The 24,103-nt window shown below is 44.7% G+C and overlaps 3 protein-coding genes across 3 annotated transcripts in view; all 3 read right to left on the bottom strand.

Moving 5' to 3' along the window:
- smurf2 (SMAD specific E3 ubiquitin protein ligase 2) overlaps positions 1–11,205 on the bottom strand; it is a 46,450-nt gene extending 35,245 nt beyond the window's left edge. Inside the window, exon 1 of the mRNA XM_076032518.1 lies at positions 10,676–11,205. Coding sequence (XP_075888633.1) covers positions 10,676–10,727 — 52 coding nt within the window. The 5' untranslated portion in view covers positions 10,728–11,205. The remainder of the gene's footprint in view (positions 1–10,675) is intronic.
- Positions 11,206–12,004: 799 nt separating this feature from the next.
- Positions 12,005–15,513, bottom strand: kpna2 (karyopherin alpha 2 (RAG cohort 1, importin alpha 1)). The gene is made up of 10 exons (XM_076032517.1): positions 15,356–15,513; positions 15,091–15,231; positions 14,782–14,870; positions 14,392–14,660; positions 14,183–14,277; positions 13,326–13,589; positions 12,921–13,154; positions 12,612–12,794; positions 12,351–12,500; positions 12,005–12,259 (listed from the first exon to the last, which is right to left on the bottom strand). The coding sequence occupies exons 1-10, from the start codon at positions 15,410–15,412 to the stop codon at positions 12,170–12,172; spliced, it is 1,572 nt and encodes a 523-aa protein (XP_075888632.1). The 5' UTR covers positions 15,413–15,513; the 3' UTR covers positions 12,005–12,169.
- Positions 15,514–17,004: 1,491 nt separating this feature from the next.
- Positions 17,005–24,103, bottom strand: part of LOC142892377 (nucleosome-remodeling factor subunit BPTF-like) — a 35,458-nt gene continuing 28,359 nt past the window's right edge. Inside the window, exons 27-32 of the mRNA XM_076032515.1 lie at positions 22,972–23,531; positions 20,881–21,057; positions 20,579–20,771; positions 19,602–19,686; positions 19,289–19,475; positions 17,005–17,920 (exon numbers count right to left, since the gene is read on the bottom strand). Coding sequence (XP_075888630.1) covers positions 17,881–17,920; positions 19,289–19,475; positions 19,602–19,686; positions 20,579–20,771; positions 20,881–21,057; positions 22,972–23,531 — 1,242 coding nt within the window. The 3' untranslated portion in view covers positions 17,005–17,880. The remainder of the gene's footprint in view (positions 17,921–19,288; positions 19,476–19,601; positions 19,687–20,578; positions 20,772–20,880; positions 21,058–22,971; positions 23,532–24,103) is intronic.

Here is a 24,103-nt window from a genome sequence, read left to right as displayed (position 1 = left end):
CTGGAGAGCCAATAGGATGCTTGGCAGAGGTGGGGAGTCGCAAAGTACAAATACTTTGTCACTGTACTTAAGTACATTTTTCGGGTATCTGCACTTAGCTTGAGTATTATTATTTTTTTTACTGACAACTTTTTACTTTTACTACACAAATATCTGTACTTTCTACTCCTTAGATTGGAAATAATACGCTTGTTATTTTTGCGTTTAAAAATATCAAGCATGTTTAGAAATGATATACAAATTCTGTTAAAAGTAATTCACTTATTACCACAGCTGTTGTTGCTGCTTGAAGAGGAGCCACTTGAACCACGCTGTTGTGTCGTTGCATATAAAACCGTATCGCATCGACTTATCAACAAATGTATTGTTTCATGCATTGCATGAATAGAGATGTTTTACTTTTTACTCAAGTAATTGGCTAAGACATTTACTCATCAACTATTTTAGATTATTATTATTTTAGATTAAATGAACAACTCATTTACATTGTAAGGCTACATTCAGGACTTGCCTATGCATGACAAAGTGCCTGGCTGCACCTCTTAGCTTCGGTCCTTCACAGCATTCAGGCACAGCGGCGAGGAGGAGGAGCGGAAACATGGGAGGATTTCAGAGGAAACTCGGTCCAACTCCTCACCGTGTTCGCTCTAAATGTGGAAATGTGGTTTCAAGTCGGAATGACTTGTAGACACTGGGAAAAAATCCCAGCCTTGGCGGATTTTTTTTTTTTTTTTGGTTAAGAATACCCACTTATGTAATATGCAAATCCGATCAGACTCTCTGGTCGCATAAAAACAGAAATTGGGAGTCACAGCGCGGCGATCATGGAACAACGGGCTGCCAGGAAAAACTTCGACTACCTGCAACAAGGACTGAAATTTCCAAGATTCAGAACATTGGGAGAGGAGAGGAAAAAGGCTTTGTGTGTAACATTTTGTACCGTGAGAGGAAAACAGACAGGAGGGGGTGGGTGTGTGTGTGTCGGGGGGGGGAGAGAGAGAGAAAGAAAGGAATTCAATAACACGCTCCATCTCCTTCTGACACGTGCCGAGAGTGTTGAGACGAGGGGAAAGAACAGTGCAGTGAACATTGGAGGAAGGCAACTGGCAGCGGAGATGCTCCATCAAGAAGCCCTCTTCTGTCACACACAAGAGGGCATCATATCCACGTCAGGGGTGGGCAAACTTTTTGACTGGCGGGGCCTCAATGGGTTGTAAAGTGTGACAGAGGGGCCGGAGCAGCAGCAGATGGATGGAGTGTTTTGGTGAGCCGCCTCATAGGAGGAAAAAATATATCCTGGGAGATGTGGAAAACAATTCAATTGAACCAAAGCACAGCTACAACAAAATTCGGTGTTTTTGAAGCCCCGCGGTATTTAGCAGCGTTATCGAAAATGACTCTTAAAACGCTGAAAAAAACTGGAGGAACTCCAGCTATTTCATGACTTATTGACGATTAATATCATTTCTTCAAGTTCAGCGAGCCGGATTAAAAAAGCCGGGCCACAGTTTGACTATGCCCGACCTGCTGCGTACATCTGTTCCACCTTATCACCATCACCAGGATCACAGAGTGAAGATGGAACTAGAGGAAGCTGACAGGAGACAGTCAGAATACTGGAAAAAATAAAAATAAAAAAAGTGAAACAAAGTTGTTTCAAATTCCTATATCCAAAAAAGTAAATATTAGCCTCAGCGAGCTGGTAATCGTTCATAATCTTAAAGACCTAAAGTGGCTTTTACATTCGAGAGGCCTCAGCCAAAAACACTCGCAAACTTTTGTTTAGTGAAAAATGAATGGCAGAGCAACTGAAAGAAGTCTGAAGTGCGGCTCCGCTTCATGAAGGTGGATCAGAATGACACAAAATGCAACGTTTGTGTGAAGGATGTGGGAGCAAAGGATGGGAATATAACAAACTTGATTTGGAGGAAATACTGATTTCAATCACCACAAAAATGGAAAAAAAAAAAAAAAAAAAGTACGTAAAATATTTGTGCTGTGATGGCAGTGTATTTTTTTGTAGCTTAAATTTGTTTAAAAATATCTCGTATTAAAACAAAAAAAAAAAAAAGTATTGTACTGGTATCGGAACCGGTATCGGAACTAAGGTTGGCACTGTTCCAAGTTTGGAATGACCAAGTCAACAAAGTGGCAACCTGGAAAATGAACGTGAACATGGCTGCCGTCTGTCTGGTGCCTTGACTTCACCAACCTGGCAACCGCGGTTGAAGGATTTCGAGTCCAACAAGAGGACGGCCTGGCGTCACAAAATATTCACATGCCAATAAATGAAAAAAAAAAAAAGTATTCTGCAGTTTTGTTTTGTTTTATTTAATATTTAAGGCTAAGTACACACAAGTGTACATTTAGTATTGGACTGGAGTTTTAAGAGGTCAACAATTTACATTTTGACATTTTACACTCTTCATAAAAAGTGCGTCGAGAATAAAAGAGTCATTTAAATAAAGAATCAATTAATGAATTAATAATCAAGATAAAGATATGAGCCAGTAGTATCCTGGATTGTTCCAGCTGCTCTTTCTATATAATGTGTAATGTTGTTTTTGCTGGTTGTCACGGTCTCTAGTAAGCAATGCTTGCTTTTACATTTTTACTGAACATCCATCGAGGAAGTGACAAATAAAGTTCCCGAAACTTGAATCATGAATGTACAGTAGATAATATGCACACCGTTGAAAAGCCAAAGCTGAAAAATGTTTGAATGTAAAAAGTCGACTCAGCAACAATGACTGCACCATTAATGCTGCTTGACTAAAGGGGGGGAGGGGGGGGGGGGCACTAAGTAACTAAAGCAGTTGTTAACTGGTTTGCTTGAAGCGATGGATCCACCGACAGGAGAAAAGGCCAGAGCTGGTCTGGCCTTTTGCAGGGGAAGCTGTTGGGATGTACGGGCGCACAACACAGCAGTCGTGTGTGTGTGTGTGTGTGTGTGTGTGTGTGTGTGTGTGTGTGTGTGTGTGTGTGTGTGTGTGTGTGTGTGTGTGAGAGAGAGAGACTGTGAGGAAAGAGCCTGGCAAAATCCAAACTGTGAGAACATTTTATCCGTCTCACGTCACCTTTTTTTCCCCCCTACGGCACAACATAGCACAGCGCAGCGCAGCACAGTCTGCTGTAATTGCATAATACAAGAGTCCACCCCAACTATTTTTGGATCCGCACGGTGGGGGGAAACCACGCCACAATGGCAATATTTAGCGGCATTCCACTGAAAAAAAAAATAAATAAATAAAAACCCAAAACAGTTTCCTCTGCTCAGTACATCACCCCGTCTTTCCACTCCTCCGCCAGACACCATGTGCCTTGAGGAGAGTCACACACACACACACACACACACACACACACACACACACACACACACACACACACACACACACGCAAACACGCACACACACACACACACACGGCGGAGGGCCGGAGCCAACGGCCAATCAGGAGTCGGGAGCTCCCGCAAGCTTTGCACCGCCGTTGGCCGAGTTCGGCTTCCGCGGCTCCGTAATGGTCTGATGTAATCGGGTGGTGGGGGGTGGGGGGTGCACGATGGGCGAAGGCCAACCTGCGTAGCGGCGGTGGAGGACCACCAGACGCACCGCCTCCGGGGTTGCCAGACGGCGCTCACGTCGTTTTTTTGGGGTTTTTTTCTCACACGAGTCCCGGGGAGTTTTGGGGTTTGCTCAGAATGACTTCACCATCTCAATCCAGGGGGAAAGAATTGTTACATCACTGCCGCTCAGCCTCGTTCCACCCCTTCCACACTCCCTCCATCCCCCATATCCCCTTCCAGTGAGTGGTTCCCCCGACAAGCGCGCGACACCCCCCCCATGAGTAATCATGTCGTAATCATATATTATTAAGCACTAGCCGGCTAACAAGTCACGCTAATGTGACGAATTAGGTTCCCGTTGACGGGATCAAAGGCGTTCGCTTCTGGATCAGTCACACACACGCACGTTCCAATGTCCAGTTCAGATGCATGGGGTGGGCAAACTATGGCCCGGGGGCCATACACGGCCCGTAAAGCTTTTTAATCTGGCCTGCCAAATTTGAAGCGATGACATTAATAGTCTATGAGTGATAAAATAGCTGCGTTTCATCCATTTCTTCAGTGTTTTAAGAGTCATTTCAGTTGAGAGCTAAATACCGTGGTGCTTCAAAGACACATTTTGTTGGAACTTTGCTTTGGTTCATTTTCAACTGACATTAAGGCACATGTTTTCCACATATCCCACGGTATATTTTTACCTCCTATGAGGTAGGTCACCAAAACACTCCATCCATCTGCTCCCGTTCTGGCCCCTCTGGCCAATTTTAGAGCACCTTGTAGCCCCACCAGTCAAAACGTTTCCCCACCCCCGGTCTAGACGGTCCAGGAGTGGTTCTAGGTGCTTATGGGAAGTTTTAGGTGGTTCTAGGTGGTTTTTGGGGTGGTTAAAGGTTGTTCTGGGTAGTTCTAGGTGGTTCTAGGGTGGTTCTTGTGGTGGTTCTAGGCCAGGTATGGGCAAACTACGGAACAACAAACTATATTTTTCCTCCTATGAGGCGTCTCACCAAAACACTCCATCCACCTGCTCCCTGCTCCGGCCCCTCTGGCACATTTTAGAGCCTGTTGTGGCCCCACCAGTCAAAAAGTTTGCCCACTCCTGGTATAAACAAACTTGAACTGCGCTCTAGACTGAAAGCCATGTTAAACCCAGATGACGTGTGCTCAACGTGCTAAAGTTCAATACTCCGATCCCAATGAGTATCGAAAAATGAATCAACTTTTGGTGGCCAAATTTCAATACTCAAGAAAGTAGGGAGCCAATGATCATTTGGAGCACGTGTGTCAATATCTAAAGTCGCAGTTGAGTGACTTTCTCATTTTGGAGACGTGAACTAAAGACAATCACAAACTTCTGTTTCCATTGGAGTGAAAATTAGCTCCATGCCAAAGGAGAATGGTTCCATTTTGTTAAGGTGGATCAAAACAAAGCAAAAAGCAACATTTGTGCCAACAATGTAGCAAGAAAAAAAAAAAGGACTGGAAGACAACAGACTTGACCTGGAGGAAATTCTGATTTAAAAAAAATAAAATGTTTTTGGTGTTGCTATGCTGCAAGAATTCTTCATGTGACCGTCACAAGCCTGGGCGGCGTTTCTTCATTTATCCTAGTTTGCTCAGTGGTGGGAAACAACTGTCCAAAGCCACAGCGGCTGTTTGTCAGCCTTGAGCTGCACACGGCAAATCAGCACGCAAGGTGCTAATGGACTATAATGTGAGGTTTGTGAAAGTAATATTATGAATAAATATTAGGGCTTCATCATTGAACATCCCCAAACGTGACCGCCGGGATTCAGCTCAGTTCAGTGACGATTCTCTTGATTGTTACTCAACACCTATCTAACTGAGCTTAAGCATGCAGGAGGCCTACAATAACCTTAAAATATTTCATGGCTGGAAGCCATGACAGTCTATACATAACAACACAAACTCTGCTTGGCCAAAATAAATAAATAAATAAATAAATAGTGTGAGCGATATTTTTTCAAAATTGAGTATTCGACAAGGTGATCTTAAAGACATTTTAGTGACAATTTTATATCTATACTGTACATATTTAGCTTTTTGGAGAAAAAAAATTAGACTCCCCCTAAAATGCTTTGAGGCTTTCAGGGGGTCTCATGGGTTAATCCCCCGGACCTCTCTGTATTTGTATTGTAGACGGCAGACAGGCACCGGGGAAACGTATCAGAAGGGCCATTTGCTCCACCGCGCACGCAAAGTTGGCCTCTTTTTTTTTTCCTCTCTCTCTCTCTCTCTGCGCAGGAATGTCACGGCGTATTTGCTCGTTTGTAATGCGATCCGGTGCGAATATAAACATCTCTCCTCTTCTGCCCCTCCACCACCACCCATCCACCCACCCAGGTCTCCTCGTAGGGCTGAGGGGCGCTCAGGCGTTATGCCCCCCCCCGAGCACCCAACACATCTGACCTCCAGTCAGCTGCTGTTGTTGGTCTGGCGGTCCAGTCGAGGGAGAGAGAGCGATCCCACCTTCCCACACGCAAACTCCAGGTTTTTCGAACGGACGATGCGGCGAGGCAAAGAATTTGCTCTCGGGTTTCCCTCCTGGTGCGGACAGCTGGCCGCCGACGCCGACCACCTGCCCCCCCCCCCCCCCCCCCCCCCTCCACCCCAACCACCATGACCACCCTGTCCCGACTTCTGAGGGGAGCGAAGTGACCCCAGCACATGTGGCTATTACACCGAAGCTAATGACGCCGACCGCACAACTCGCTGAGAGCGATCTCACCTGGGTTCGCCGCTGGGAGAGGAGAAATAATCACGGAACCCCCCCCCCCCCCCCCCACCCTCCTCCCCAAAACACAATCACAAGGAGACTGGAGGCAGCCTTCACTCCTGCAACAATTTAGGAGCAATGGTTTTGTATGTATGTTTTATGTACATAAAGGATGTAATGAATTAATCTTTGGGTTTCATCATTCTGACCATGTATGCTGCAACACAATTTCCAAAAGACCATAGGTGGGTATTCAGTGTTCATTTGCAAAAAAAAAAAAAAAAATACAACAGGTAATGTGGTGGATGACAATGTCCTCTTTTGGTAAACTGAGGGAAAATCTCAACATATTACAAGAATAATAGTCTCTGGTGCACAAGTGTAAAGAGCCCATCGACGCACATCACGCACATCACTTGGCAATCTAAGCTCCATGAAGCGTTGCCACATTATCTCGACAGGAGAGACCCGCAGGTCTCCAGCCACACACACACAGTTGACATTGTCCTCGAGACATTCACTTTCTACTTCATTGAGAAAAGCTGCACCTGGAAGCTTTTGTCTCTTTGGAAGGGGTGTGTCTGGGCCGAGTGGACCTCCACCTGTCAGAGACGACTACTTCTACTACTACTGCTTCTATTACTACTACTATATGTGTTCTCCTCTGGGCTGGTTTTGTCCTCGTTGAAGAGCAGCAGAGCCAACAGGAAAACCACACTGAGCAGATCAATGAACTGATGGAAGGGTTTAAAAACAATGCTATCCAATCAACGGACAGATGGGGGAGGGGTGTTTTAAAAATGACGAGCATTATTCACACGAAGTACTTTAACTACTTCTACACAGACGACCTCCATAAGTGTTTTGGGTTGTTTTTTTTTTGACAGCCGGCGCTCACACAAACCGCAGAGAAGCAGCTGTGATCGAGGGGTCCTGTGTGGCCACAGCCGCACCTGTGGCCGGCGGTGACATTTTATTTTTCTCCGATTGCGAGGCTCAAAGGTCCGGCTTGCATCACGCGCACTTCCATGAACAGCACACTTAAAAGGGTAAATGTTTGACTATGAGAAACCCTGAGACCTTTCACCGCTGCCATGCGCTGCCTGGGCTACTGTGGAATTCTGCTTTGTCTGGATTATTTAAAAAAAATAATTTATACGTGTAAAAAGAAAAAGTTGTTCATACATTTTTTTTTTGAAAATATTGTTTTTTGGTATTTGCACTTATCTCTGGGAAGCATTGCCACTTTTCACCGCACATCCTATGAACACGTGACAAATAAAGTTCTCAAATTTTGAAATTTCCGGCTCGCAAGCGGCACGGTGTCGATTCAGGTGACATAACGGAAGTACAGGCAGCAGCGGAGATTTGCATCTATTTTGTCGTTAAATAAACTCACTGGCCTTTTGCACCGACATCTGAAGGGCACAGAGTTGCAATGCACAGCTGCTTGCAGAGGTCCGAGCAGTGAGGAGGACGCCTGGTTACCAGGGGCGGGAGTTAAATGCGCAGTGGTCTCGTCGGAGAAGGGGCCAGGGCCGTCGGAAAGAACAGGGATGACTCAGGGAGAGGTGGGAATGTGAATGGAGAATTCTAGGGAATCCCACTGAGACGGATCTCTTCACAATTCAGTGCCGGGCCAAAGAATTCAGATGAGCAAAACATGTGTGTAACGAGTCACATGTGAAAAAAAATTCTGGTCGAGGCGGCCATAGGAAGAACCATTACAAATTCCGGGTAGTTTGCAGAATTTAGTAAAGTGCCAGTCTGTGGTTGGATGTCGCAAATCTTTCTGTGCACTTTCGTGAAATAGCCAAACAAGACGTCTGCTGACTTCAACAGAGTCATTCGTGACAATTTCCTAAATGATTTAATAGAAGTTTTTTCGTGACATAAAACGCATGGTTGCATTTGAGCGCTACCCGTCAATTTAAATAGGACCGTCTACAGCAAAGTGCGGTTTCTTACCTCAACGTCTTATGCCTGTACACATGGTGCACACTGTGCCACAAAAAAAATAATAATTTGAGAGAAGGTCAGCTGCACGCTATAATGGAAACTTGTTCTGAGTTAAGGGCCAATTCTCACCCAAGTGTTAGTTTTAGCAGCTTGCTTTGCCATATTTTCCCAGTTTAATAGCTGGCAAACATCTGTAACATCTGGTTCAAATGGACGGGGGGTGCAGTTGGGGAGGGGGGGGGGGCAGAGGGCCCAAAGAGACACCTAAAAGCACAGACAGGGCTGCAGGCCAGTTTTAAAAGCAGATACTCATCATTCACAACCTCCCAGCCTGAAATAACTATCCGAGGCCCTGCTTTTGTTTTCTTGTCTGGTTTCAAAATCTGTCCCGCTTCCCATATCACAAGCGGAGAGCCGTCAGAGAAGCTACGAACACACTCTGGGCGCGCTGAGGACGCGTTTGACATTGGTTCGCTTCCACCACACTGGGAAGTTTGACGGAGCCGCATTCTGAAAGCGGTGCAAACTGAAAGCTGTCCTGGGACGCCTGAGTCAGCGAGCGTCCTCTGTGTGGGTGGCAGCAGGTTCTCTGGCGTGCAAGACAGGGTTCTACGGACAACAACGCCTCCTCAAGTTTTCTTGTGACTGCACACCCTATGGTTTGCGCTACCGTTTTAGATGAAATTCTTTCACTAAATAGCAGTATAGCATGAATAGTTTACACTTATGAATAAAAAGATGGGCTAAACCCAAATATGCACACGTGTTCTCCGATTTACGATCACCTACGCACTAATGTTGACTATGTGAACATAACAAAAAAATGCCACATGTGGAGATGCATGATAAAGGCCAGGAGGGAACACACCCGTTTAGCGCTATCAGATACCAATTATCGGTGTTGTTGTTGTTAAAAGAACTGTTAAGTATCTTAATAACTTCCTTCTCTGTCACTCCTACCTCTGGACAGCATCCTGACACAGCTGGACAAATCAACACAATGAAATGGCCTGTGTAAGCAGTGCACGCACAAACTTTGATCTCCGGCGTCGTGCACCATCGGAAGAAAAACACAACAGCAGACAGAGGCCGATGATTAAGATTATACGTGCACAATGCCTCTTATGAGACCAGTCAGCCAAACCTCTGGGGCTGCTGCTCCTCTCCACTCACCTGCACTCACTACTTCTGACACGCATATAAAAATTATTCATGCGGATGTCGCTGACACTGGCTACATGTGTGAAGCTTGACCCCCCCCAGCACATGTGCATGCAGCGCATGTAGAGCATGTAATTTGCAAAAGTAATGCTGCCCCATCCTCAGCCCATTTTGATCCCCCCCCCTCCCCCCTCCTACCATTGCCTCCAGTTATTTCTAACAGAGAGTGCACCAGATTAAATATTTAATTTGGCCTCCCCATCATAGAGAAGAGCGCTGTGGAATGTGATTCAGGTCAGATGTTGGCCGTGCATGAAGAACAGGGCAGCTGTCGGCCACTTCTCCCAGTCAAAACACTGCGCTCCCTTGTAAACCCTTTTGCTGTGTGCGTTCAAAAGGCGCAAACAAACAGCTGGGATCGTGGGGGGGGGGGGGGGGGGGGGGGGGGGGACCTCACAATAACAAACTGCCCTGAGCATCTGTGGAGAGCCTGATTCGAATGTACGAGCATCCCAATTTCATCAAGACTGAACGTGAACTGAGAGATGGTTTTCCCGAATGAGTTGAGCAGGCTCCCTTCCCGGCTGCGGGGAAGTGCTGGGCTCATGTCCTGTGACAGTCGCGCACACTAGTGACCCGAGGAGCAGCAGCCTGACAGACTGAACCGAGTCTCGTCCAGACGCGCCCCCCCCCCCCCCCCGCCCCCCGGTTGATTAATTACAGCTAACTGGCAAGCTATTTGAAGCTAAGCTAACGGGAGCTAGCCAACTTTATGAGCACCTCTGTCATTAGAAAACTATAATAGAGCACTCATGCACTGCACTACGTTCTGAGAAACACGAAATAGGTTGCAGACAAACTTAGAAAAAATTGCGTTAAAACAAGTAACAAATGTCTCGCTAGTAGACTCTCACACAGCCATGGTAGCCTACGCCGGGACTTGTGTTATGTCTGGTGGTGGCTACTGGCGACAAATCACAAGGTTGAGACTACTTCCAGGAACAATGCTATGCATTTTCTTTAATGTTTGCACGTTCGTCCCATCAGTTTTAAAATAGTCGAGAACCCGGATCAGACATACAATAACTTGGAATTTAAAAATAAAATAAACACTCAGTAGAAACCACGAGTCAATGAACCGGCGCAGAGCCAACTCGGTGGCCCATGGGAACTGTAACCATCCAGCAAATACACCGAGCCATCCCAGCTCAGTGTAAATGGGGAACGTACGTGGGGATTTAAAAGCATTGCTAGCTAACCTGTTAACCGCAGCTTCACAGGGCCATTCCTCCGAACTCCTTGGTTGGACATCTCCTCTTGGTGCCTGCTGTCCCCGCACGTTGTAAAAATGAAAAAAATGTTGCTAACCGTGCGGGGGGGAAAACTAAAAGATTAATCAGCCGTTCCGCCAGTTTCAGGCAATAATGGACTCAAGGCATTGTGGCCCGGATGTGAACTGAACTGCCATAGCGGTCGCTCACAAAAGCGGAAAAAATGTGTATATTAAAAAAAAGAAGAAAATAAAAATAAAGAAAATCGCGAACTGAGCGATGCTGCAAAGTGCATTGACTGGCGAGGTCTACTTTCCGGCGAGAAGCTGGAATGAGGGCGCTGTGGAGCGGCGGCGTTGCAGCGCGGTGTTTACGGTCACATCTTCGGAGGAGCCCCGCTCTGACTCTGAGTCCTCTCCTCTCCGCTCCTCTCCTCTCGGCTCGGCGAGGGTTCAACTGTTGAGCCACCCGGCGCAGATCCCACTTGAGCAGGCTGCTGGTTGGAGCTGCTGACCAGTGACGACAGCACACTCTTGGGGGGGGAGTGAGACATTTTTCTGACATGTGGCACATCGCTGTAATTCACACACAGTGTGTCCTCGAATGGGTGGTAAGATGCTGTCCCAGTTTTTTTTTGTTTTTTGTTTTTTTTTATGCTAACTTTGATGCCCTGGGTTAACAAACACTGTTACCTGTTTTGTTTTGACTCTGGACAGTTTTTTCCCCCCCTTGTGACGTATGTAGCAATATAATTAAGTTAAATAACAATAATAAAAATAAAAAAGTTTATTTTGTTCTGACATGCCAATAATATTGTAATAATAATAATATAAACTCAGGATTTTAAAGAATGTATTGACACCAAACATAAATTAGTTGAAATTGTGAGTATCTGGAAACCTCGTCATAAAAAAAAAAATAACACCCAATCTCGTAGATTGCATCCATAACTTTTTGGACATGTTTTTTCTTTGGATATATACACATATATATGCATATGTAAATACAAATATGACATTTATAATTGTTAAATATGAAACATTCAACGTTCTAGATTGAAGGTCATATCTCTAGTGTGGGTTTACCAAACACATTAAAGAGGAATACCTTCACATGGGATTAGTGTAGATGCAGTCACCTCTATTTTTTTTTTAAACAAATAAAGAAGCTAAATGTGTTTTTATTTGCAGGATAGACTGATATCATTAATAATAAAGTTGCACAACCCATTAAAGTGAAATATAAGAATTGAATATAAATGAACATCCTCAAGAATTGTTACACCTCAAACTTGAATAACTGTAAGAAAAGACAAACTCTGATTTAGAAACTTTATTTACAATCACATTCTGAGACATGTAAAACCGTACGTACAGTACATACATAGAAAAGAACAAACATTCTTCAGCACATGGACAAGGCAGACACGAGTGGTGATGTGACAGTACAGGTAAGATGAGAGAGAGAGAGAGAGACAGACACCTAGAAATTAAAAGCACTCTGGTTTTCACCAACTTGGAATGCATAGCCGTCATCGGTAGCTTCTGGGGCCACACACTCCACCACCTCGTCCTGAGAGGACAAAGACACAGGGAGAGGTTAACAGCTGCGTAGGTGCACAGAGTTGATTCAAAAGAACATCCGAGTTGTTCGGGAAGTGTACCTCGTCGGAGAAGTATTTCTCTACCAGGTTGAGGGCAGCCTTGTAGACCATCTCATTCTCATGGGCCTGCAGGGCCTCAATCTTGTCCAGCCCACCGCATTCTTCAATCATGAGACTCAGTTTGTCGGACTCTCCAATTTTGTCTCCAGCCTGAGAAGATGACAGCATTTTAACAGCGTCGCGGCCACGAGAAGAATGACTTCGCGTGTGGCGAAACGCCACAGACACTCCTGTCCGCTCTTCTTCCCACAGCTCACTCACCAGGAAGATGTTGGTGATGGCGTCCAAGATGACGAGGACAATTTTGGAATCCTTGGAAGACAGCAGACTGAGAAGAGGCTCGAGCACATTGGACTGAACGAGGAAGACCACCTGCTGGATCGTGCCGCCACTGGTGAAGTTGGTGAGGGCCCACACCACCTCTTTCTGAGTTTTGTAGTCACACTTGAGGGGGAAGGGGGGCCGGGGGGGGAGGAGAGGGAGGTGGCGACAGGTGAGCAACAGGTGGTAACAGAACAGCAAGATGAATTTAGTGCATATTTATATATATAAAAAAAGCGAGGGACATACCCGTGAGAGCATCTCAATCAGGTGGGGAATAACGCCGGAATTAATGACTTCCTGGATCTGGGAATCTCTCCCCGCCGTGATGTTGGACAGGGTCCACGCGGCCTCCTTTTGGATGTTGGCTTTTTTGTGGTGCAGGAGCGGCATGAACATCTTCAGGGCGTCAGAGTCGAGGACAGCCTGAGTCTGCTCGTCCGTCCCGGTCACGATGTTTCCGATGGCACGCAGCGCCGGAGTCTAGGAAAACGGCGAGGAAAAGAGGTCTCCGTAAATGACGATGCGGTGGAGCAGACTACACATAGTAGACATAGCCACTATGATAACTGACAGCAAGACCTTTGAATTACCTAGACCACAAGCGGGAGAGGGTTTAAAAAAAAAAAAAAAAACTCTACATGTGACACTTACGACCACAGACAGCTCATTAGAGCCCAGCAGCTTGACCAGGCGTGGGATCAGGCCAGTTTGGACCACCACCTCAATGCGCTCATTAGCGCCGTCTGTGAGGTACGAGACGGCCCAACACGCGTCGGCCAGCACCTCCCGGTCGTCGCAGTGCAGCAGACGGATGAGAGTCGGGAGGATCTCCTTGATCGTCTCCAGAGGGGGAGACGGGTTCTTGTTGCGACAGAGGTTCGACACCGTCCACGTCACATTTCTCAGGTAGCCGGTCTGCAAGCATCAAAGAAGACAGAGGGGTTGGAGTGGTTTGTTAAAAACCATAGGTGGCAAATTTTGCCCACTGTAATTATATTTGGCCCACAAGGCGATACAAAGTCATTGCTAGAGCCGGCCTGCTGGTATTGTACAGCACACATACCGCTAAAACAGATCCAAGAAGGACAGGACATTTATTGAAGGATAATAATATTACTTAATTGGTTTATTAGTCCTTTTTTTTATGTTAGCCCGTAAAGGTTACTGCTGAAATTAAAATCATAAGGCTGCAAATAAAATAAAAAGAGGCATACAATTTTTATTTACATTTTATTTATATAGGTGATTTCTTTTATTTTGAAATTAAATTTTCATGTGTGCAATATTAGTTTTTTTTTGGTTGTATAGTATTAAGCTTTTCTTGGAAGATTTTTTTCAAAGTCTGCCCACTGTGTATTTGAGTTTGACAACCCTGGTTTAAAAACATCTTTGTGTGTTAGCATGACCCCTAGTGGAGAATTAAATATAACATTTGCAGTATATTGTCAGGATTAATGGTAGAGGTTGAACAAAAGTTCCACATACAAAAAAAAAAAAATCAATCTTACATTCAGTACGGACAGGTCAGGGACGGCCAGCAGCCTCAGCAGGGGGGGCACAGCTTTATGCTTGATGACAAGGTCTCTCAAGTCTGACCCATCACCTAAAGAGCAAGTAGAGAAAATTAGAAATGAATAGCAATCCAAAGAAACAGTGGTATTGGTGGTGGTGGGGTTGGGGTCCCCCCCCCCACCAAACTTTGATTTTCAAGAGGTACCTGCAATGTTGCCCAGGGCCCACACGGCCTGCTCGCAGATGTGCTGGTGCGGGGACGACACCAGGTTGACGAAGGCTCGGATGCCCCCGCCCTCGACCACGGCGGCTGTCTGAGCAGCCGTCCCTGAGGCGATGTTGGTCAGAGCCCAGGAGGCCTCGAACTGGATGGGAGGGCAGTCGACCAGGCCCAGGAAGGCCACGAACTGGGGGATGAGCCCCGAACTGATCATCTGGTCGATGGGGGGGTTCTTGTCCCGGGACAGCAGTTTCCTGCAAGTCGGCACACACGGCGAGAACGAGTGAGTGATGGTTTGCAGCAACTGACCATTGTGCACCAAGGTGTGTGTGTATGTATATAATTATTTAATCTTTTTTTTTTTTTTTTTTTTACCTTGCAGCCTGTGTGGCTTGGAGCTGCAACTCAAGATTGCCACTGTTCACTCCTGTGAGAATCTCATCGATGGTCCACTGCCGAGTGACCTAGCAGAAGAAAGAAGGAGAGGGGAAAAACTCAATGAAAAAAAAACAAACAACTTTCAAATCAACCAAGTACTAGAATAGATCGTTTCAAAAAGCATAATAAAAAAGTGTGCATAACCGTTTGAGACGGACGTTTTCTCGACGAAACAAGGTTGGTCGACAGTGTGAAAAATATATTTAGATGAAAAAAAAAAAAAAAAAAGATTAACTAAAATCTTACCTGGCAGTTCTGGGTTCGCTCTTGAAGCGGGGAAGTGGCCTCATCAGGAAGTGCCGACACGTTCCTTCGCTTGAAGATCTGGTCGTCCTTCTTCGACTTTCGCAGCTCGACGTTGGTCTCCACCCGTCTACGGCGAAGCTCCTGGTTTTTGGAAGACGACAGAGGCAAATTACAAACAAGTACAGCGGATAACGACGCGGGTTTTTTTTTGTGTGCTTTCAGCTTCTTCTTTTTCTGCTGGTGGTGGTGGTGGTTGTCAACTCACGTTGGCGTCCTTGCCGTGGTTTTTGAACTGGTTCAGGCGGACAACGTTCTCGGACATTTTCGGTTGTCGGGACAAGGTTCAGCAGCACCCAAAAGAAGTATTATGGTATTCTCCCTAGTATAAAACAAACAAAAACAAAATATAATAGAGAACAGAGATGGTACAACCTCGTGATCGCAACATATGCACGTCAAGCTAGCCACCCAAACGTCATTTATTTTCGACACATAAAACAAGTCTACTGGAGTTTACTGACAGTTCATAAAATAGCCGTCAAGGGTTTTTTTGGCTTTCAAAAGCCAAAGTTAAACTACTTGAACATAAACGATGACAGAGAGTTGGAGTTCGTGGTTCTTACCTCGTCACCAGGCGATTCTGCTCTGTCGGCAACGCGCTGTAGACCTTTAAATTTCTGCCCGAAAGCGCCCTGATTGGCCCATTCAAGCGAGTGCATCCGGCCGCGACTTCTCATTGGCCCGTTCAAACAAAATCACAGAGCTGACAGGAAATGCCGTAATTTCAAGGAAACATCGCGAGACTTACATACATCTCGGCGTCTCACTTTTAAATGGGACTCTTTTAAAGTTGCCGAGTACATTCATTGTTTTTCAAAAAGAAGTTTAACAAATAACAAGTCGCGCCGTTTTACATTTTAATCATAATTATGTCGCCAAATACAATTGTTAACAAAGCTGATTTAAAATCTCGCCTCTTACACAAGGCTGTGGGTAGACAGTACAATATTTGCAGCACTCGTTCTCATTAGTTCTTCACTATTTGTACTTTAATATGATGTGATGTTTTCAGCGGTAGGCCATTCTATCCATATTATTCTGAATCTTTTGTGTACTGTTAACAGGAGACATCTCTCGAAAACAATGTGTCTTTTAATATGACCGCACACAGCAAGTGCAAATCTTAAATAGACATTGTACTACTAATACTTTGATCACCGCAACAAATTTTCTTTGGTTTGAACAGGCACATTTGCCTGCTGTGGATATCAGTGAAGTCATTTGTCTTCAAACACATGGCTAAAGAAAGTGGAACATAACGTATATGTTCTACTTAAGTGTCCACAATAGGGACAGTATAACTGCATTTTGGCAAATATGCCTGTTGCTGTAACCCCAATAGTCCTATTGCTGCATTTCTTTTTATCAGTGCATGTTGTTTTGAGGTCGGGAGTGGAGTGTGTGTGTGTGTGTGTGTGTGTGTGTGTGTGTGTGTGGAGGTGGGGGAGGGGGAGGGGGAGTGCATTCCCTAAAAACCCATCAGATACATCAGCGATTTTCATGCACTGTGCCCGTGGCACTCTGGTGTGCCGTGAGAAAAAGTCAGGTGTGCCGCGAAAAATGATCCGATTTCACTTAACTTATATATTAATTCCATTGTGGAGTGACTGTTCTTTCAAAGGAATGTAGAACTATTTTCCCTCAAGGATCTCAGCTTTGTGTGCATCTAAATAGGTTTCCCATGTTTCACACCGAGTATCAATAAATGTAGAGACTATATCGTCATTATTTGGCTAAAAAAGTGTCATTTTATAATATCTTTGCTTGGTGGTGTGCCATGGGATTTATTTCAATGTGAAAATGTGCTACTTGGAGAAGTTGCTAGCTCAACCATTTAAAAAACAACAGGACAGATTAAATCTTTAGCTTTTTATTAAGTTCCATATACATCAATATTTTGTCAGATGTAATACAAAAAGAAAAAAAAAAATCCAGTCAAAATCTGACTTTTTTTTTTATTGGTTTTATTTTTTTTTTTAAGAAACTGGGCAGGAACCTTCAAATACAGATCCATCCTCATTCAGTCACTGCAAAGCACTTTAATTTACAATAGCTTATTACCGTACTTTCAGTAGGTTGTAGAAGTTTAACCAAGCCATCTACCAATGTACAAATACTAGTACAACTGTCTCTCATGCCATCTCAGACTAAACGATTGGAACCTGGAGGAAGAAAAAAAGCTGCTCCACCACAAATCTGAACTTGAGACAGAAAAAAAGTCTTGATGCATTATGCTCAGTAAGTCAGCCATTGTATGTCAGTGTTCGTTTTTCCTCTTCTTCATTGAACATTATTACCACGAGGATGGCCTGAGGGTTGGTTTTTTTTTGTTGTTTTTTTTTTAAACACAAAAGAGACCTAAGGTAAAAAAAAAAAAAAAAAAAAAAAGGAAAAGAAACAAAAGTAAAGAACATGGAAATGTGAGAGCTCCTAAAGAGTCTTTTCTCCGAGGTAAACTTTTCTTTCTGAAATGCTTCAGTTGTTCAAACTCCTCAGTACAGTCTTGCCGATACGGACCACGTCCAAAGTAGGTCCCTGGAGGTCTGATGGGCAGAGAGCGGCGGCTCTGCCCCGAGCAGATCTGTGAAAGCAGAGGAGTGGATCCCCAGTAGAGCAGGATGAGCTGCGCAGGCGAGTCTGTTACCGAGTTACACTTCAGAAAAGCCACATTCTTGGCGAGTGAATTCTGTCTGATCAATGTGCGATGATTTTTGTTTTTTGTTTGTTTTTTTAAGAGGCTGAGGAACACTGCAGCTTGTTGTTATGAGACCTACAGGATGCGGAGAGAGGGGGAGGGAGAGTTGAGAGGCCTTCACATGTTGTCGGTTATTGCTGTGACATCTCAACAGACACACAAACGCACAGAACATGCAAAAGTGGTTGGGAGAGGATCCTGCAGCTGTCTCGGCATGATTCACCAGGAATGTCTTCATTGCTTTATTTAAGCGGTTGAGGTTACTTTGTGAGGAAGTGAGGTCAAACTCCTCCCTCTTTTGTGAGTACATCGTTGTTGTTGTTTTTTTTGTTTTTAAGAAATAACACAGTCTAAAATTGTTTAAAACATTCATATACAGAGTCAGATCTTACAACCACTGTACAAAATAAAAAAAAAAGTATGTACATTCAAGATGACCGCTGTTAACCAGTTAAACTGAGAACGGGACACGACATACAAATCCTATCATAAATATCTTTTTTTTTTTTTTTTTTAGTAAAATATCAACTTTTATATATATTTATTTTTGTATATATTTATATACTTTACAAACACTTAGATAAGCAGTGTTGTCTAATCTAACTCAAATGTGCAGGAGAGAATAACTGAAGTGTAAAACTTGGTGATCTTAAAATCTCACTCCAAACATGCTCCTCGCTATGATTAAGTGCTTGAAAGGCCAGCTCAAGGACAACAAAACAAACAAACAAACAAACCAACCAACCAAAACAGGTCCCTTCATTACATGATCTTCACATCAACGTAGCTGTCATTAGTATTTCTAATAGAAATGTTGAGAAGGTGACGTTTAAATAAAAGCACAATTGGTTTTGGGGTGTATACTTTTGGTCTTTTCTTTTATAGACGTATCCTGTTAGTCATAATTTTGCTGTTCTAACAAAAAAATGATAATGATAATAGTTCCATGCCATTATTACTAGACACCCCAGCATCCAGTCCATCCAGACTGGCCCACTTAAGAATATGATAATCTGGAAGAAAGAAGAAAATGGGATGGCATAAATCAAAAAATGCATGCAGTAGAGGTGAACAGACAAGATCAAACACTACACAGATGTAACGAGGCAAAAGGTTGTGTTATGGAACTTGAACACGGCGTCTAAAGTCCTTCAAGCTCTGCTGTGTTTAGTGCAGCCAGGCAACCTGTCAAAAGCAGTGACAGCCAACTACACACTACCGGCGATTCACATTCTACTGCAAAAATGATCCAACGCATGCTACAAAAAAAGTGGCGTGAAAGACAGGCATACATTTGTTAACTCAGCAGAGATAAATGATGATGGAGGCAGGGGACAGGAAACAACAGGGTAACAAAAAATAAATAATAGATAAATGAAAAAGGCATGGCAAGGGACCTTAGGAACCCAACAATATATAACTATGAGAAGCACTTGGTCTTACCTGCTTGCTTTAAAACCTTTGAGCTTCTGCACAAAGAAGGCTTCCAGCACCTCTGCACACTGAAAGAAGGGCGTGTCGTTGGGGTTGTAGTAGCGGCAGTTGTCGAAGATTTTGGTCACATCGGCGACAAACTCGGTGAGCTTGTGATAATGCCGCTTCTGCAAACGGGTTTCCATTGTAGAGAAGTCTGCGAGGGAGACGGAGAGGTGTGCGAAAAAAACCATGAGCAAAGCGGACCGACGCCGAGGACCTTCATCCGTCGGAATGTTCTGCAGCCGTTGCCGGCAGACGCGAGTCGACACGCTCTTCTTACCCATGGGTTCTTTGATGACGCGGTAGTAATCGGGTGCATCATGGGGATCCACGGGCTCAAGGAACGGCCATGCCATTTTGTGAGACTGGGATAAATAGTCACATGATGGTATTGGTTTGAGAAACATTTTTGTGCAGGACATACAAGACTCGCTTCATTGGAAGATTGAAACACTTGGCTGGTGAGCATTAGTTGAGGGAAAGGGTTCAAGTGTGACATGGTCTTTATCTGCTTAAAGGTCCAGTGTGTAAAATTTGGAAATTTTAAAGGAAAAACAGCGCTATCAAGTGGTTACATTTTAGATTGCAGCGTCCTTGGCTCTCTCTCCCTCTCCTGAGCTCGCCAGTGAACTACGGTGGCCTGCACACCCAAACCTGGACACCTTGTTTATTTGAAGATGCGAGCGTTCACCCTAAACAAGAAACTCGCTGTCAGGCAGCCGGATTGTCCACACGAGCGCCGCGGAATGGAGCCTGCTTCCTTTTGCGGCGCTCGTTAACCGATGGTGTCGGTCAGGAGAGGAGTCGCTGTCCAGTAAAGATGGACGATGTGAAATTGATCGTGATGAAAAAAATAGCTCTGGATGGGAGTAAACAGCTGAGCAGAGGCGCTTGTCGACCGTCGCGGAGAAATGGTGGCTTGGGCACTATCTTGGTGGGCCAGTCACTCTGCGTTGCTTCCGCGTCCGGTGTGAACCCGCGGTAAGCCTTTTTGTCCCTTTTACTAACCCATAGTCGGTCCCCATGGCCGATTTCTGGCAAGAAATACTTTACATTATGGGGTTAAAACTGCCTTGAAATGCAAAATAACAGAATTTTACACATGCAATTTTAACTGCGATTAATCTCAGTTAACTATGGAGATTCTGCGATTAAAAAAGATTAATCGTTCGAAACACACTGTCAGGAGGGCTTCCTTAAAAATTTTACACACTGGACCTTTAAAGACAAACTGTTCCACGCACACGGCTTTGGTACCTGTAATGAGCGTAATATTCTTTTCAAGCCGTCGTAGTCCTTGTCGGTGAGCGGTGACAGGACCGTCATGGCGTCCTCGGTGGACTGACACTGCGGGCAGACGTACACGTCGATTTGGTTGGCTTCGCTCTGCAGGATGCCCACGCAGCGGCCGTGGTACCAGTTCTGGCAGCGGTCGCAGCCTATGTAGAACCTGCCGGCGGAAGACAGGCGGACAACGGAAATTGTGATGAGGTTTGTTTAGAACAAACAAGCCAAAAAAAAAAAACAAAAAACGATATCGCGTCAACTAAAAGTCGTACTGCGACTCGTCGTAAGGCGTCCTGCAGATGCAGAACAGCTCCTCGCTGCTCGCCGCCTCTTGGCCGCGCTTGCAGTCGCTGCACACAAAGTCCTCCAACTTCTTGGCTTCTTTCTCCGTGATGCCCACGCAGGCTCCATGGAACCAGTTGGAGCACAAGTCGCAGCCGATATAAAACCTGCGAGGGAGATTGGGAGAGAGAGGCGGGGAGGGCAGGGGAGGGGAGAGAGAGAGCGAGTGAGAGAAACTTTTAAAACTGGCCTTTCTAAAACAATGTATAAATGAAATATGAGCTCTTAAACCAAGACCTAAAAGTGGGTCACAGAGCTGTTTTGATTGGGTCATGGCTTTGTGGGCAGTCCGCTCCCCTAACTCCCCCTCCCCCCATTTTTTTCTATTTAGGGGATTTTAAAAGATTTATATGTATAGAAAAAATGCTTAGCATTAATTTTGGAGGACACAGGATTCAACCATTTCAATAATTTATTGACGAGACAGAAAGTGGGCTAGCGTTTTTATTTTTGTGGAAACGAAATTGTGCTGTGAAAAAAAAGAAGTAATTTTGCTGCTGTGCTTCCTTACTCGATTGATATTCTATTTAATTTATTTTTAATTAATATAATCCTTGTTTTCCCCAATGTGGGATTAATAAAGGCTTCATTTTCATTCTATTCTATTCTTTTTTTTTCTTCCAAATTTCTTTATCGATTTTCTGCAGACAATTCAGAAAAGTATATCAATTTAACATAACGTCAGAGCATCTGCATTAAAGTGAAAGAGAACAAAACCAAAAAACAAACCCCAACATTAACCCCAATATCCCTCTATTCTCTTCTGCACGATATTAGGAAAACATGCGATATGCGATAATGCTGTTGTGTGTTGCGATAACGATATGACTTCAGATAAATAAACAAATACTTAAGTATACAGTGTTCATGTCTTTCTGCTTTGGATTTTGCTGGGAACATAGACTGCAGATACTGAGTAGCCTATGCAGACACTGAAAAAAAACAGCATCCAATGTTTCCTTTCCAACAAGATGTTTTTGTTGAAAGAACTGCACCTGGCAAGCAGCTGCTGTACCAACACTGAACCAACTCAGGTGCACAGCAACACAATTTCTCCATCACTTAAGCAGAGCATTTCAATATCAAACATTTATGCCACTCAAAAACATGGATAGCAGAATCATCCCCCACTGCCTGCATTGTTGAAATAAAAAATAAGTAAATAAAATAATTTGAATAACTTAAATCTTAAAGGTGAACAGAAGAATTTAAATCCACCTGCAGTGTCTCACATTGCAAATGTTTCACATTTTCTATGCCAACAAGTTGTTGGGGTACGGCGTGTGTGTGTGTGGGGTGGGGGGTCGGGGGGGCGGGGGGGGGGGGGGGGGGGTTAGCTGGATGCTGCCTTCATGCCTTCGTGCTCACTGCTCACGTGCGAGAGGTTATTCGATGTGGTAGACGTGGACTGCGACGGTAAAACCGGCAGTAATATGTTGCGCTGAATTTCTGAGGAATCCGCTGAAGGTGGCGATCTGCAGCTGTTCGGCGAGGAAACCCGTTAAACTGAAGACCAGTACGGACGTAACACCGGTGTTGTGTCGCGCTTCGGTTTGTCTTCGACCACATTTTCCTCGTGCGTGTCTGTCGCTTCCGCCATGACTCCGCCCCCCTCGGTCTCTCCACAAGGTTTGCGGTACTCAACCGCAAGCAGTTACTTGGAGGCGGGCATCTGACGCAGCAAGGCTCCATCTGATTGGCCAAATTTCTTTACGTCTAGCGCATGGACGAACGCACTATTTATCGCAATGTTTACAATATGTCTATCGCACATGTTGATATCGCGATACAATATATTGTGCAGCCGTATATCGTTAGCCTCATGGCATGTCGCCCAAGTCATATTTGGACATTTTCGGAAAAAAAGAAAAAACACATTTTTTTCGGAAGCACATCAGTATTTTTTTTTATTTAATTTTTTCTCAGATATCATAATTTGGCCAAACAAATGACTTAGGAAATGATGCTATTAGGCTAACGATATTCTATTCTGTAACAGTAGTGTGTGGCAAGCAGCTTACTTGGACTCGTCGTAGGGCGTTTTGCATATGCAGTACAACTTGCTGTCCTTCTTGTGGTCCTTTGAGGCCGACGACAGCTTCTTCTTCTTGTGCTTGGACGAGCTGGGCTCTCTGTCCTTGTCCCCCCGCTCCCCGTCTAGGTCCCGGGGCCGCTCCCTCTCCTTCCCCCTCTCTCGTTCCCTCTCGCTCTCCTGCTCCCGCTCCCCGTCTCTGTCCCGATGCTTGTCCCGCTCCCTGTCCTTGTCCCGGTCCTTGTCCCGGTCCCTCTTCTTCTCTTTGTCGTGGTGCCTGTCTTTGCTTCTGCCCTTCTCTCGCTGCTGCTGCTGCTGCTGCTGCTGCTGCTGCTGCTGCTGCGGCTCCTCCTCCCTTTTGCGCTTGTGGGACGAGGAGTGTGAGGCGCCGGCGTGAGAGCTTTGGGAGGAGTGTTTTGAGTGTGAGGTGGAGGAGGAGGAGGAGTGCGAGGTGGCCGCCTTGACGGTGGCGGCGGCGGCCTGGGTGATGGCGGCCCGGGCTCGCTCCTTCTCTCTCTGCAGCCTGGCGATGTCCCGCCTCAGCTCCTCCTACAAATAATAATAGTGATATTAATAATAGTAATAATACATTTTATTTGTAGAGCGATTTTCAAAGTCCTCAAAGGCACTTTACAGGAGAAAGTTAAAACATATGAAAGTAAAATTTGAAGCTGAAAAAATACTTACAAACAAAAGAATATACAAACAATGAAATCAAATGCAGATTAGCGAAAACAAGGAGGTTAATAGCAATTGTAGTTAGTAGTTAAAAACAAATAAGTAAATAGAAAAAGTTAGTGAAATTAAAAAAAGTGATTAAATTTTTTTTTTTTGGGGGGGGGATACATCATGAATATATCATGTGATCTGTTGAAAACATGTGCTTTAATGTCAATTGAACTTGACATAGATCAGTACCATTAACAATAATATATAATATAATATACAGTATACCATAATATATATCAGGAGAGTGTAGCAAACTGGTTGCCCTTCATATGACTCAGGATCCATGAAGTAGCTCTCAGGTTCAAAAAGGTTGCCAAACCCTGGATGCAGCCCTCATTGCGCCCCCTAGTGGATCAGCTTTGTCATTAATTAACGGGTGTAATGTAGTTTTT

This window comes from Nelusetta ayraudi, unplaced genomic scaffold (assembly GCF_046127955.1).
Source record: "Nelusetta ayraudi isolate G7.1 ecotype Tasmania unplaced genomic scaffold, CSIRO-AGI_Nayr_v1 ptg000034l, whole genome shotgun sequence".
Classification (NCBI taxonomy): domain Eukaryota; kingdom Metazoa; phylum Chordata; class Actinopteri; order Tetraodontiformes; family Monacanthidae; genus Nelusetta; species Nelusetta ayraudi.
The sequence above is the reverse complement of the archived record's forward strand: the minus strand, read 5'-3'. Positions and strand labels throughout refer to the sequence as shown.

Bases quoted from the DNA above. Each gene is read 5' to 3' on its own strand.
- kpna2 (XM_076032517.1), bottom strand. From the start codon at position 15,412: ATGTCCGAGAACGTTGTCCGCCTGAACCAGTTCAAAAACCACGGCAAG. The intron at 13,590-14,182 runs GTAAGATTGATT...TGATGCTTGCAG, and splicing joins CTGACCTGTCCGTACTGAAT to ACCGGCTACCTGAGAAATGT. The intron at 12,260-12,350 runs GTACACTTCCCG...TTGTCCTCTCAG, and splicing joins AGAAATACTTCTCCGACGAG to GACGAGGTGGTGGAGTGTGT.